Raw genomic sequence first — 15,266 nt, 5'->3', positions numbered from 1 at the left:
ATTTATCTTGCAACTCTTATGCTATCCACTTCTGCTTCAAAGTATTAAGAAACCTTTCTGAAATTTAATTCCTGGAACCAGTGTGCTCCTGACAGTAAACTTTGATGACGCAGAAGATGTAACATACATATATATGCCCTCCTATATGGTCATCTTCTATAGAGACATTTTGGAAGAAAATAGTTTATATTTTAAATTGCATGTAATCAAAATGGTAGTTGTAAAATGTATATTCTCATATGATAAAAGATGGTATTTAAACATTAATTTAGCATATGCATAAAATGACTTTTTAGCCAAAGTATTTTCTTTTCTAAGCATGCTGCTGCTTTTGCAAAGCTTTGCAAAGTTGTGAAGAATACATTTCTCCACAAAAACTTTACAGACTCTTTATTTGCAGCTCCTCTCCAAGATAACATGGCAAACCCCAAAGAGAAAACTCCAATGTGTCTGGTAAATGAGTTAGCCCGTTTCAATAGAATTCAACCCCAGTATAAGCTTCTGAATGAAAGAGGGCCTGCTCATGCCAAGGTAAGGTCACAGTTCCAGGTGATGAGCCATACCTTAAATGCTGAACAGATAATGTCATGGTCTGGACAAGTGCGCTTGTCAAAACCAACCACGTTTCTAGTGTAAGGAGTTTCCTACTCTTCTTTATTTTGCTTTCTTCTCACGCTTTCAGAAGGTATGTCTGTATTTCTCTTGAAGCCCTGTAGATTATTTTGTACCTTACTTTGACTTCCACCATTGATTTTATATTTGTTGGTCTCTATAAAGACCATGTAAAGGTCTTTCCAGGATATCACCACCCTTTCTTAATCATTAGGGAACATGTTCTTTTTTAAGCTGCATGAATCCTTCTCCCCAGGGGATGTGCTTTTGATCATTACCTCTCTATTTGTTTCATGATCATGCAGATGACAACTAAACTAGTTTGTGTAATATATTTTTTTTTAAATGCTTATTGATATGAATCTATGTCCATAAAGTTGATTGCATTGATATGGCACCTTTGGATCTTGCATTATAGGGCACAAACTTTATTACTCTTCTTTCCTTTAAATTCTGAGCAAGTTTAAGGTTTATGGTGATAATAAGATTCCTAATATTATTGTAGCATTAGAAGTTTCTAGTGAACTGACACTTTTTTCTTGTCAGTTTTCATATCAGTTTGAATATCCAACACAATTTCATAAGTACAAATTGGGATGCTTTTGGATGGTGGGTAACACAGAGGGACATTCTCATTATAATAGTTTCCAGATAAAATTTTGAATTTCCTCCCTAGTCAGAAGCAGTGTGGGGGAGGAGGAAAAAGCCTGAAAAACTATGAGAGAGGTGGTGGTGTAATTAATAGCTGCTTTATACTTGGTATTTCTAGAACGGCAAAACTGCATAAGACAGAGAGGTCACACTGCAGATTAGGAACAGTTTCAGCTAGTCATGGGCTCTCTTTCTGCCGTTGCCCCACGTTTCTCAGTTGCACATTATGTTGTCAGCTGGTGCAGAGTTGATGCCGATCACTGACCTTCTGGTTTGGCTGGTGTTCCTGCATCCTTGATGCTGGTGGGATTGGTGTCAGCAGGCACAGGGCTGCTGAGAGGCAGCAGGCTTTTAGGATCCCTCATTGTGAATGCAAATTGAAGTGCTCTTCCCTTTCCTGGAGGCATTTGGTGCCACAGGACACGTGGTTGGTTGACTTTAGATTGCAGCATGTTGTGCTTTCTTCAACTTTTTACTGTTGTTTTGTATATTTATTTTGTTACCTTTTTCCCCATTGTTATCTAATCAGAAGTGCTTTGCTTGTACCAAAAGGTGTGGTTTTGGCTGTTTGTATTCCTCAGCATTAAAGAGATTCAAGTTACATTGCATTTGTACTATACTTTAAATTTTATCAGGATAAGAAATAGTTCATGTGTAATTTTTGTTACTTTTAAAGGAACGAATATCATTGAAATTACTTGAGGCTGCATTAGCTGCACTTTTGAAAACCAGCTTTTCAATGGTTTTCTTAATTTTTCAGTTTTTTGATTTACCTATTGTTTTTATTTATACTTACAGTAGGTTAAAAAAAAGTTATGTTCTCTCTAGACTCATAAGAGTATTAAGTCTGGTCTTGAGCTGTACAACAAATGAAAACAACAAAGGAAGGAAGGGAATGAAAACCAAGGGTGATATTAATAAGATTATGCAGACTTGTGTACCTCTAACCTATGAAAAGCAAAGACATAGAAATTACTATGACTGTGTTAACAATTAACAATTTAGTATACTGTTTTCCTAGTAACATGATTATCTCCCTGAGAGAACATGTGAATCAGAGCTGAGTTTGTCCTAGAAAGCATGACCCAAAGGATGTAAAACTGCTGCTGCTCTTTGCCATTTAAGGAGCATGTCGTATTGCTTTCCTCCTGCACATACTCTCTTCCTGCCCACTAGTGGTTTTCAAGGTTTTCTGAGACATGCTCTGCAAGATGGCTGGCTGTGTCGTGACCACAAACAACACAGACAGTTGTCTCTGGAAAATAAGTTTTGACAGTTCAGGTGAGATGGGAGACTAGAAACAGTGGAACTGAGAGAGAAGTGGAGCTTCATGGCAGGGTGGTTAGCATTTCTTGGAGTCTGCCCTCCAGGTGGATTCTTCATAATAAGAAAAACTGGAATGTCTTCGTTAGTGTAAATTACATTTTCAAGTACATCTGTCAGACTGATGATTTCTTCTGTACTTCTATGTCAGTGGCATCTCAGGAGACAAATTTCAAAGAAACAGTGGCAAAGTGGATGGTGGTAGAGAGAAGGGGGGAAATGGTAGGAGACGTAGCATGTCAAAAGGCCAGGAAGGAGGAGAGAAAGTGAGGAGAAAAGAATTGCCAGAGACTGACCTTTGGAGCACAGCAGAGTGAATCAAGCACAAGCTGCAGTGGCCTTTGCATTTCCACTCTCTGGCTGTGAGGTAGTTAAGTTGGATGTAAGAACTACAAACTTCGTCAGAAAATTGGTGAGAGTCCATAACAATCCCTAACAGAAATGTCAACTCTGGCCTTGCAGAACTTGAGTACTTCATAGGCTGTTCCAGATGTTGTTTTTAGGCAGTTTTATTCCTTTAATTAAATTCCTGCCTAGTACTGTGTGTGTTTTTTTGCAGGAGGTTTTTTGTCAGATTGGCTGAGTGAGAAGGTTAGAACTCTGACTGTAGAATTTTACTGAGCAAGCCCTTTATTATCTTGAATACCTGTTTAATGCTCTAAGCACCAAGATGAGTGTTATAGGTAGATAATTAGCCATTATTCATTGTATTTCAATTGAGATTCAAGATTATTCTCGTTTAAAAATACTACACTGATACTTTCTTGCAAAATATAAAATGTATCAATTCCAGATCCAGAAGTAAAATTTCAATTCTTTTAGTAATGAGGATGTACGTTTATAGAGAATTCATATAATTATGAGTATTTAGCTCTAATACCCAGTTTAGCTTTCAGGTGGGGGTAGAGGTTGACAGAATGCAAAACTGCGAGACTATTTCTCTCTTACCTCTTCTCTGTGGGGAAACTGTGGGAAAAATGACATGGCCATATGAACTGTGATATGGGGACTTGCAGCAAGCTTCTGAAAATTACAGCAGGCCAAAACTCAAGCCTAAAATTAAGACAAGAGTATGTATTTATAGCATTGCGTTCATATGCAGTATCTGCATGTTTATTGGGCTGAGTTGGGGGGCACATACATACTTGTATTCAAATGCTTGTTTGCAGGTACATGGTAAATGAAAATATATTTAAAGGCAAATTTTAAAGATGCCTGTCATGCCTATCTCTAGATACCTGGTCCTGGATCTAGCAAGTTTAAATAATTTTTAAAAAGATAGAGCATGTAACTAAAAAAATGAAAATTTCTGTATACCTCTCACACTAATATGTAGATTTCTCTATGTTGCCTCAAGTAGATTAGTCTGTTTTCTGAGGTAGGTATATCTTAGTTTACTATGTGTATCTGATTATTAAATTCTGCCTTTTATGTATGGGATTGGTATGGAAAAGACTGATTTCTTACCCTTTCTCCTTTTGTTTTTAGTTGCTCAAATTTAACCAGAATGTGTATGTATCGTTCAGAAGACAGACTCTACCTTGTATCTTAGATATGTGTTGAGTTTTATCTTCACAACTTGCAAAGCATAGACACTACTTGAAATAATCCTTTACTGCAGATTTTGAAATAGATAGTTTTGATCAGTATCTGTTTCTACACTCTTATGTTTTTACAGTTCCTGTCTTCACTGTAGAGTCCACATTAAAAAACTGCAGTTTCATTCAAAAATATAATACTTTTTCTTTTTTCCCACTTTATATTTTTGAACATACTTGAACCTGCCCTAACAATATTAATTATTTTCAGAAGTTAGGTTGTGTGAAAAATGCCATCATTGGGTAGAACTATTTGGCCTGAATTCTCTACTGCCTTGAAGGGTGTGCAGTCAATTATATCTATTTAGAATGATTACAAAATAACTTTTTTTTTTTTACATTAGTATTCTTCACCTATTTTCTACAGGTAAAGTGACTAAATGCATTCAGGTGTGTGAAGAAATGTGATCTGAACTGACCTATATATAGTCTTCCAAGAGCAGAGGATCAGTTTGCAGTTATTATTACTTAGTTTAATTATTCTGTTCTTTGGTAGTTGACATTAACATTACACTATTTTACTTTGTAACTTGAAGGCCAAATACTGCCTGCTGGTAAGGGCTCTGATTTCTGTAAGAATCAGATGTGTTATCTGGGAGTTGGATATAATGGAAAGAGAGCTGTTCTTCAGCCCTGAAAGTTTTTATACAGATTGGTCTAATCCACAGGGATAATCTTGCCAGTGTTTGCCTGTTCTTTGTCTTTGAAGATGTTCACAGTGCAGCTGACTCTTGGAGAACAGACCTGGGAAGCTGAGGGAAGCAGTATTAAAAAGGCCCAACATGGTGCTGCTAGCAAAGCATTGAATGAAACTACCCTTCCCAAACCAACGCCTAGACCACCGAAAAACAATGTTAACAATAATCCAGGTATGACGTTTTCTTCTGTGAAGTAAATCTTGTTGAATTTTTGGAATATGATACCACTAATTAAGTCAGTTCAGCTGGACAATGAGAATCAGTGTAGCTGTCATATACGTATGATTGTATGAAGAATAGTACAATAATAGGAAGATATAATGAAGAACATCTAGTGAGTTTGCACAGGAGAATTTGTAATGTCTGTACCTAAAATGGCTCAACTGTAAGAGAATATGATTGTTTAGGTAAGGCTCAGGTGTGTAGAAACTGGTTGAACTGGCCATCATTAAAATAGTAAAACAATTTTTCTGAAGAGTTATTTTAGCTAATTTTCCAATGAAAGGACCAAAGTGTACTCAGTCCAATCATGTGAAATTTCATCTGTGGTGTAAACAAGACGTCAGGTTTTGTGTGAGAACTTTGACTGGTAATCTTCGTATAGTAGGTTTTCCTTCATAGCAACCTATGCTTTTAAAAAGCTTTCAAGTGTCTTTAGAAACTGTTATTGGAAGAACAGGAAGAATGGATATTGTTGTCTTGTGTATTTCACTGAGGTGTTATCTGTGTGTTGCCTTCTCTGTATGCAGTACCTTTTGAAGTACACATCTCAGCCACATGCTCAGTGATCTCTTCTGTCTTGTTCTATGTCACCGTTTGACTCAGGTCCGACAACAATGCTCTCGATCCCCTCCCCCCCCCTCCCAGTCAGGGAAGGAGAGAGAGAAAAGGAGAGAGACTTGGCTGGATTGAAAACTAAACTACACAGCTTTAATTAAAACACTAATGAATCACACAAGAAAATATATACAATTATATACAGATATATTCAGATATGGGCAAAAGCCTCTCGCCTCCCCCCACCCCCAGCAACTCCCACAGCACTCCCCTGAACTGGCAAGAGTCCCGAGAAATCCCGGAGCCGCTGCTGGAGAAAGTGGAGAGTTATGAGGGTCAGGAGAGCTCGAGCCTAAGGGTCGGCGGTGATGGATGAGCAGAGTCCTCCCCGGACGCCGGCCATGGACGGAAGAGAGCGGCGAGAAGAAGGAGGAAGCTGTCTTCTAAGATCTCTGTCCTTCCTCTGAGCTTACGTAGATATATGGAATGGAATATCTTTGGCCAATTTTGCTGTCTGTCTAACTCAGCCTCCCACGGGGGGGGTCAGAGATCTCCCCATAGTGTCTGAGCCGGCAGAGTGAAGGTGTAACCTTGAAGCCTCAGTAGTTAGAAAAACATTCCACTGTCTTATCAGCCTAGCAGAACACACAGTTGCTAGTTACAAGAAAGCTTACTGAAGGAAAAAAAAAATCAGTAAAAAGAAAAATTGGCTTAATCCTGGCTCACACCAGGACATTCCACCCCTTATTCCATACCATATATTACATACAGGCTCTATACTTTACCAGCTGTCAAACTAAGGATTCTCTCCCAAAGTCAGATTACCTTGAGGTACATATTGTACTTCACCATTCTCCATCATCACACACCAGGTATGTCCAGGCCCCTCAGCAAAAGCAATACCCCTGACAGGTTTACCTTTGCCTGAAGCAGGATAGACCCAAACACTTTTACCCAGCAGGTTTCTTTCACATACCACAGGGACTTTATCCCCATCTGTAGTATGCAAAAGGTCTGACTGGGCAGGACCAGCCCGATTGATGGATCCCCTGGTATTAACTAACCAGGTGGCCTTTGCCAAATTTTTATCCCAATTTTTGAAAGTTCCACCACCCATTGCCTTTAGGGTAGCCTTCAACAGACCATTGTACCTTTCAACTTTCCCTGAGGCCTGTGCATAGTATGGGATATGGTAGATCCATTCAATACCATGCTCTTTAGCCCAATCAGTGACAAGACTGTTTTTGAAATGAGTCCCATTGTCTGACTCAATTCTCTCTGGAGTACCATGTCTCCACAAAATTTTCTTCTCAAGACCCAGAATAGTATTCCTGGCTGTGGCATGAGGCACAGGATATGTCTCCAACCATCCTGTACTTGTTTCCACCATTGTAAGCACATAGCGCTTACCCTGGCGGCTCTGAGGAAGTGTGATGTAGTCAATTTGCCAGGCCTCTCCAAATCTGTACTTTGACCACCTCCCCTCATACCACAAAGGTTTCAACCGTTTTGCCTGCTTAATTGCAGCACATGTCTCACAGTCATGGATCACCTGTGCAATAGTGTCCATGGTTAAGTCCACCCCTCGGTCACGAGCCCATTTGTATGTTGCATCTCTGCCCTGATGACCTGAAGCATCATGGGCCCACCGAGCCAGAAAAAGCTCACCCTTGTGTTCTCAGTCTAAGTCTACTTGGAACACTTGAGCAGCCTCATCCGCTCGTTGGTTGTGTCGATGTTCCTCAGTGGCTCGACTCAGAGGCACGTGTGCATCCACATGACGCACTTTTACCTCCAGTTTCTCTATCCGAGCTGCAATGTCTTTCCACAGGTCAGCAACCCAAATAGGTTTACCCTTTCGCTGCCAGTTATTCTGCTGCCACTGTTTTAGCCAACCCCACAAGGCATTTGCTGCCATCCACGAGTCAGTGTAGAGGTAGAGTCTTGGCCACCCCTCTCGCTCAGCAATGTCCAAAGCCAGCTGGATGGCTTTTACCTCTGCAAACTGACTTGATTCACCTTCTCCTTCAGCTGCTTGTGCAACCAGTCGTGTAGGACTCCACACGGCAGCTTTCCACTTCCGGCGGTTCCCTACAAGACGACAGGAGCCATCGGTGAAAAGAGCAAATTGTTTCTCAGTCTCTGGTAGATGATCATATGGTGGAGCTTCTTGAGCTCGTCTCACCACTTCTTGTGGTGGCATTCCAAAGTGGGTGCCTTCTGGCCAGTTTGTAATTGCTTCCACAATACCTGGACGATTAGGTTTCCCTATTCGGGCTCTTTGGGTGATCAAAGCAGTCCATTTACTCCAAGTCACATCGGTGGCATGATGGACAGGAGAAAGGTTATTCTCGAACATGAATCTCAGCACCGGTAGTCTGGGCGCCAGAAAGAGCTGTGCTTCAGTGCCAATCACTTCTGAAGCGGCTCTAACTCCTTCATATGCTGCAAGTATCTCCTTCTCAGTTGTTGTGTAGTTAGTCTCGGAACCTCTGTAGCTCCGGCTCCAGAATCCCAGGGGTCGACCTCGAGTTTCCCCTGGTGCTTTCTGCCAGAGGCTCCAGTTGGGACCATTGTGTCCGGCTGCAGTGTAGAGCACGTTCTTGATGTCTGGCCCTGTTCGAACCGGTCCAAGGGCCATTGCCTGCGCAATCTCCTTCTTGATCTGCTCAAAAGCTTTCTGTTGATCAGGACCCCATTTGAAATCATTCTTCTTTCTGGTCACCTCATAGAGAGGTTTCACAATTTCACTGTAACATGGAATATGCATTCTCCAGAAACCAACAGTCCCTAAAAAGGTTTGAGTGTCCTTTTTAGTTGATGGTGGGGCCATAGCTGTTACTTTGTTGATCACATCCATTGGGATCTGGCGACGACCATCTTGCCACTTGATTCCCAGGAACTGGATCTCTCGCGAAGGTCCCTTGACCTTGCTTCTTTTTACAGCAAAACCAGCATCCAGAAGAATTTGGATGATCTTTTTACCTTTCTCAAAAACTTCTTCTGATGTGTCACCCCACACAATGATGTCATCAATGTACTGCAGGTGTTCTGGAGCTCCACCCTTCTCCAGTGCAGCATGAATCAGTCCATGGCAAATGGTTGAGCTGTGTTTCCACCCCTGGGGCAGTCGATTCCAGGTGTACTGGACTCCCCTCCAGGTGAAAGCAAACTGTGGCCTGCACTCTGGTGCTATGGGAATAGAGAAGAATGCATGAGCAATGTCAATAGTGGCATACCACCTAGCTGCTTTTGACTCCAACTCATACTGAAGCTCTAGCATGTCCGGTACAGCAGCACTAAGTGGTGGTGTCACCTCATTCAGGCCACGATAGTCCACTGTCAGCCTCCACTCGCCATCAGGTTTTCGCACTGGCCAGATAGGACTGTTGAAGGGTGAATGAGTCCTGCTAATCACACCTTGGCTTTCCAATTGCCGAATCAGCTTATGAATGGGGATCACAGAGTCTCTGTTGGTGCGATACTGTCGTCTATGCACTGTTGAAGTGGCAATTGGCACCTGTTGGTCTTCAACCTCCAGCAACCCTACTACAGAAGGGTCATCTGAAAGGCCAGACAAAGTACGCAGCTGTTCAGTGTCCTCAGTCTCTACAGCTGCTATACCAAAGGCCCACCGGTACCCTTTCGGGTCACGGAAGTATCCTTTCCTGAGATAGTCTATGCCAAGGATGCACGGAGCACCTGGGCCAGTCACTATAGGGTGCGTTTGCCACTCCTTACCAGTGAGGCTCACACCGGCCTCCACAACAGTCAGTTGTTGAGAACCTCCTGTCACTCCAGAGATAGTGACAGGGTTTGTCCCTTTATGATTCGATGGCATTAGAGTGCACTGTGCACCAGTATCCACCAAAGCTTTATATCTTTGTGGTTCTAATGTGCCAGGCCACCGAATCCACACAGTCCAATAAACTCGGTTGTCCCTCTCCTCCTCCTGGCTGGAGGCAGGGCATCCCTAAGGTTGAGCACTAGAGCTCGATGAACCATCCTGGTTGTTGACTGGTGCAACCTTCTTCTTGGAAGAACCATCTCCTGGCTTTGTTCTGTTTAGAAGCTCTTGCACACGTAACTGGAGCATATCAGTGGGTTTCTTGTCCCAGACTCTCATGTCCTCTCTAAAATGATTTTTCAAGAGAGACCACAGGTGGCGTCGCAGTGAGTCCTGTCTTCCTTGCTGCTGTCTCGTAGCAGGACGTCTCTTCTTAATGGCTGCAACACGTGACCAGTTGTCTCTAGGAAGAGTCTGGAGTTTACTTCCATTTGGCATCTTATACTTCCTGTCAACCATTTTCTTAACAGCTGAGGTTTGGAAGTAAAGGGAATCAGAGAGGATGTCTCCATACTGTCGTGCTTTAACAGTTACCTCACGTACAGTTGGTCTTTCGTAACCTTCAAAACATCCCATGAAGGAGAATATATGGGCATGCGCTGCTGGTACAGCCTGAACAAACTTCCGGAACATTTGTGTGTCACACTCAACATCATCAGGATCTGTGATTCCATCGTTATTATAGATCACTTCTCGCACAGCAATCTCTCTCAAGTAGGTGATGGCTTTCTCGAGAGTGGGTGTTCTGCTTCGGCGCCATCCGATGTCACCCTTGTGGGGATATCTCTCTCTCACAGCTGAAAGAAGTCGGTCCCACAGGGTAGTAGTTCCTGTCTTACTACTAAGTGCTCTGTCAATACCAGCATCTCTGGCCAGGGATCCCAACTGCTTGGCTTCTCTCTCATCCACATTGTAGGTCTCAGCACCACTATCAAAGCATCGGAGCAGCCAAGGAAGGATCCCCTCACCATCAATGCGGGTGAAGTCCTTTCTCATGAGGCGCAGTTCTTTCATGGAGAAAGGGTGGGCAAGGTCATCGTCATCATCTGATTGAGGAGGACCTGCTGTTCTTTTATTTGCTTGAGAGTGGCTTGGTTTTTTATCTGTCTGAGAGTGGCTTGGTTTTTTATCTGTCTGAGAGGTACCTGCTCCATCATCTGATTTAGAATCCTTCCCTTCCTCACCGTCAGCCTCTGTCTGAGAGGCACCTGCTCCATCAACTGTATTAGGATCCTCTTCTTCCTCACCCTCACTTTCTGCTGCTTTTGTCTTTGCCTTGCTCCTAGTCACAGGGTTAACTAGCTTCATTCGCGATGGATCAGGCTTTTTCTTTGTAGAAGCAGTTGTTTTTGTAGCAGCAGGAGTGGTGGTATTGGCAGCAGTGGTGTTGGCAGCAGCAGTGGCAGCAACATTGCCTGTGGGGGAGTGGCAGTGAGCAGAACAACATCTGGCCCTACGCATCCACAATATATTATAAACATTCAGCAAAAACATCCCCACTGCAACCATGCTATTCACATCAAGAGCTGGGAGATTCAGCTTGAGAGAATATGGAGAGGTAAAATTGAACCAGCTATTGCTGTTACCAACATGGACCGTTGTATTCACTTTAGGAGTTGTACCAGTAGGACTAGCAGTGTAACTGTACACATACAGTGACCCCATAGAGAACAGTATCATCATCCCTAGGATCACTAGGCTGGTAATGATACGGTTGATTATGGCTACAGTTCTGTCAATAAACCACAAAAGAATCACAAGAGCAGCTACAAAGAGCAGAATGCCCTCGGCTACATACCACATGTACAATTGCAGGTTTGGAAAAAGATCCAATAGATTCATTGCAGCAAGTGTCTGTTCAGTTTTCAATCCGTCAGGACACTCAGCAGAATTATTGCTCATTGCTCTCTGAGGGATTCCTCCCTTCAGAGATGGAATTTTGGACACTCCCAATTGAGGAAAATGTGTAATCTGGGCTTAAAATCAAGCCCCACGTTGGGCGCCAATTAAATTGTTGTCACCGTTTGACTCAGGTCCGACAACAATGCTCTCGATCCCCTCCCCCCCCCTCCCAGTCAGGGAAGGAGAGAGAGAAAAGGAGAGAGACTTGGCTGGATTGAAAACTAAACTACACAGCTTTAATTAAAACACTAATGAATCACACAAGAAAATATATACAATTATATACAGATATATTCAGATATGGGCAAAAGCCTCTCGCCTCCCCCCACCCCCAGCAACTCCCACAGCACTCCCCTGAACTGGCAAGAGTCCCGAGAAATCCCGGAGCCGCTGCTGGAGAAAGTGGAGAGTTATGAGGGTCAGGAGAGCTCGAGCCTAAGGGTCGGCGGTGATGGATGAGCAGAGTCCTCCCCGGACGCCGGCCATGGACGGAAGAGAGCGGCGAGAAGAAGGAGGAAGCTGTCTTCTAAGATCTCTGTCCTTCCTCTGAGCTTACGTAGATATATGGAATGGAATATCTTTGGCCAATTTTGCTGTCTGTCTAACTCAGCCTCCCACGGGGGGGGTCAGAGATCTCCCCATAGTGTCTGAGCCGGCAGAGTGAAGGTGTAACCTTGAAGCCTCAGTAGTTAGAAAAACATTCCACTGTCTTATCAGCCTAGCAGAACACACAGTTGCTAGTTACAAGAAAGCTTACTGAAGGAAAAAAAAATCAGTAAAAAGAAAAATTGGCTTAATCCTGGCTCACACCAGGACATTCTATGAAATAAATAAAAAAATATAAAAAAGAGAAAATGGTGGAAGTAATATTTTCCCTTTTGCTTCCCTTTCCCCCTTCTTCCCCTTTTCCCTTAGTCTCTCTGCCGTCCCCCACCCCTTTAAAAAAAGTCTTCTTCAGACACTTTCTTAAAATGGAATAATTTTGCAGTTGAACTTCTCTATATTGGAAAAAAAGCAGGAGTAAGTTTCTCGTAGAGCTTGTGAGTATTATCCTGAGCATTAGGCATTATTAAGGGTTGTTTGAGAGGGATGTGCTAGTATTGTCTTGCTCTTCTGAAAACAAATTTGTTGTTTCTCTGGACCAAGGTCACTGGTTTTGGGCTGTATCCTTTGCAGTCATAGTGACTTTGGTTGTTTAGAAAGCAGAAGGCTCACACCAGATTTCCATCATTTGCTCTGTAAATTCTCAGTGGCAGACTGGCAAATTCATCATAGGTATTTTGAGACTAGGTTCATTTGAACCCCTTATGCAGACATTTTGAGAAAATGTTGACTCATTATTATTGAAATGTACTTTTATTTCATTTAGGATTTTCTTAAAACTGTGTAAGTGGGGAATTATTTAGCTGAACATTTTAATTTAAAAAACAGATAACAGCGTAGCTTTTCTTTGACATTTTGGAGACTATGCAAGTGGGGAAGTGCTGTTTGCTTTCTGGTTTTGTATCCTGTCACCAGTAGATGGCTGTAGTGACACTCATTTCCAGTAGTTGTATTTTCAGTTTTTTGGATAATTAATTTTTAGTCTTGAAAGTTTTCGAGTCATGCAAATAAGACATTTTTTATTACTTGTAAGATTAACAAATTACTACAGTAATGCCTGTTACTGCTTGCTTCTTTCAATCCTCTTTCCTCTGTTTGTGGTGTATTCAGTGGGAAGAAACATTATTCCTTTATCTTTGTGGTTTCAGAAAGTGTCATAATGTATTATAAGTACTTTGGAAAGATTAATAACCAGGTGGATTATGGCACTGACTTTCTCATTCATATGTGAAGATTAATCTACTGAAACTGCATAGAGAATGTACTGAGATAAACATTTAAATGTTCTTTTTAATTTCTTGTGTTTAAGTTGGCGTTTGTATATTCCTGCCAACTGTCATTGTAGTTGCTTCTTTTTTAATTAAAGAGAAAAACAAAGGTCATGCAGATCTCTCTTTGCTGCTCATCTCAATCCTGCTTATGTATTTTGCAGTATTTGTGGTTTAAGTGCCTTACATGTACTCATTTTTGCAGGCAGTATAACTCCAACGGTGGAGCTGAATGGTCTGGCTATGAAAAGAGGAGAGCCCGCCATCTACAGGCCATTAGATCCAAAGCCAATTCCCAATTATAGAGCAAATTATAATTTCCGGGGCATGTATAATCAGAGGTTTGTACTTTTTCTGTTATTTAATGTTTTTTTATCCTTTGCGTGTCAATGTGTTCTAAATCTTTATGTACTCCCTAGGTTTTTTCATGGTAAAATAAAACTAAGATTTTTACTAAGGACAGTCTGTGCAGCCTTATTTAGAAGCACACATAATCTCTGTCTAAAAGAAGGCAGTTGTCCTAAGCATGTCAAAGGAATAAAGACCAACTGTTTTTTTTGTTTGTTGTTTTTTTTTTTTATGTCCCTACTGGAATTACAGTTAACAGCCATGGCAGTGAGGAGGCAGAGCATTAACTTCAGAGAGAGGCTTTGCTTTTCTTTGCTGTTATTTTATTGTTATTATAATGAAGCACTTTTTTTTTTCTTAGAAAATGGATATAACACTAGGAGGAGCTGCATTTTGAAAATTGGCTTGAAACCTTTCCCTGGTTTCCATTTTTTTAACCATTCTGTTGGATGTGCTATCTCAGCTCCTTAATCCTCAGTGTTTGGTTAGGAAAAATCCTTTATTTCACAGTTTAGAAACCTATATTCAGAGCCCTTAATCAATGCTGTCCTTACTCTAGTAAGCTGAAGTAATTGTTGAGAAGATGGTATTCAAAATTTTGATTTTTAAACGATCAAATTCTTAAATATTAAAAAAAAATCTAAATTTTCTTAAATGACCATCGAATATTTTATTATTCAAAATATTCTAAATTTTTGAAGCATCTTTGTCTTTACTATTTGTACAATTCTAGTAGAGATGGAAAAAACTGTTCCAGCTCATCCTGAATTAAATGTAATTTGTATCTAATGCAACACTCTGAGAGAAACCTAAGGTAATATATGTGTTAATTTGCAATCCTAAGAACTTCTTTTTGTGAGACAGCTTTTCTTCCCATTGTTCTTTGTTTTTCTGCAGAGAAACTGTATTAGATTAGGTCTTTTGGAGCTACAAAAGTGATATTGAGTATAATCAGTAAAGCAAGAAAAAACCAAAATAGGTCAGGAATTTCTAATAGCATTTTTATCAGTGTAAAATGTTGCCGTTCTTGCAAAAGTTTATTTAATGGATTTCTTACGGGTTTTTTTATGCATATCATAATTTTTAAAAAGAACAAGGTTATGAACTTGGAATAAGTGTTTTGGTTCAAAAAGTCTCTTTTGTTGGAAACTGAATTTACGTCATTGTTAAAAAATTATGGAGTTTGACATGAAAGGCAGCATTTTAGAGTTGTCTAAGGAGAATATTCCAGTTGACTTAATCTTCTTTTACTTTTCCACTGATTTTGAGGTAATTATAACTTCAGGGTTTTAACATTCTGATTTATTTTTTTTAATAGCAGCAATACTTTAGGACTGTAAACTGTAAAACTGTAAAAAAAATACAATAGAACTGTAAACCAAACAAAAATAACCTGGAAGAAAACTCTTTCATTACTGTGCAGAACAGTGCCTGATTATTGTATTACTTGTATTTCTAATCTACTGCTTACCTGAGTCTCTGCTTACATACATCATGGTTTAAAAAGGTAACAGTGGTGCCTTAAGTGAGTTATGTTAATATTTAGAAATCCTACATTTAGTTGAATGACTTATATAATGAAATTAGTTTGACTAACAGATAAAAAAGCTAGACTGAAATAAATGCAAGCTAGTGAAAA

General features: G+C 40.8%; 1 protein-coding gene across 7 annotated transcripts in view; it reads left to right on the top strand.

Moving 5' to 3' along the window:
• Window positions 1–15,266, top strand: part of STAU2 (staufen double-stranded RNA binding protein 2) — a 176,869-nt gene that overhangs the window by 23,086 nt on the left and 138,517 nt on the right. For 6 of the 7 annotated variants that reach the window (XM_051612779.1, XM_051612780.1, XM_051612775.1 and 3 more), the window contains exons 3-5: window positions 401–531; window positions 4,894–5,053; window positions 13,485–13,620. In XM_051612779.1, coding sequence (XP_051468739.1) covers window positions 401–531; window positions 4,894–5,053; window positions 13,485–13,620 — 427 coding nt within the window. The remainder of the gene's footprint in view (window positions 1–400; window positions 532–4,893; window positions 5,054–13,484; window positions 13,621–15,266) is intronic. The other variant, XM_051612781.1, reaches the window with a different exon arrangement.

Source organism: Apus apus, chromosome 2 (genome assembly GCF_020740795.1).
Source record: "Apus apus isolate bApuApu2 chromosome 2, bApuApu2.pri.cur, whole genome shotgun sequence".
Lineage (NCBI taxonomy): Eukaryota > Metazoa > Chordata > Aves > Apodiformes > Apodidae > Apus > Apus apus.
This window is presented reverse-complemented; position numbering and strand designations above follow the sequence as displayed.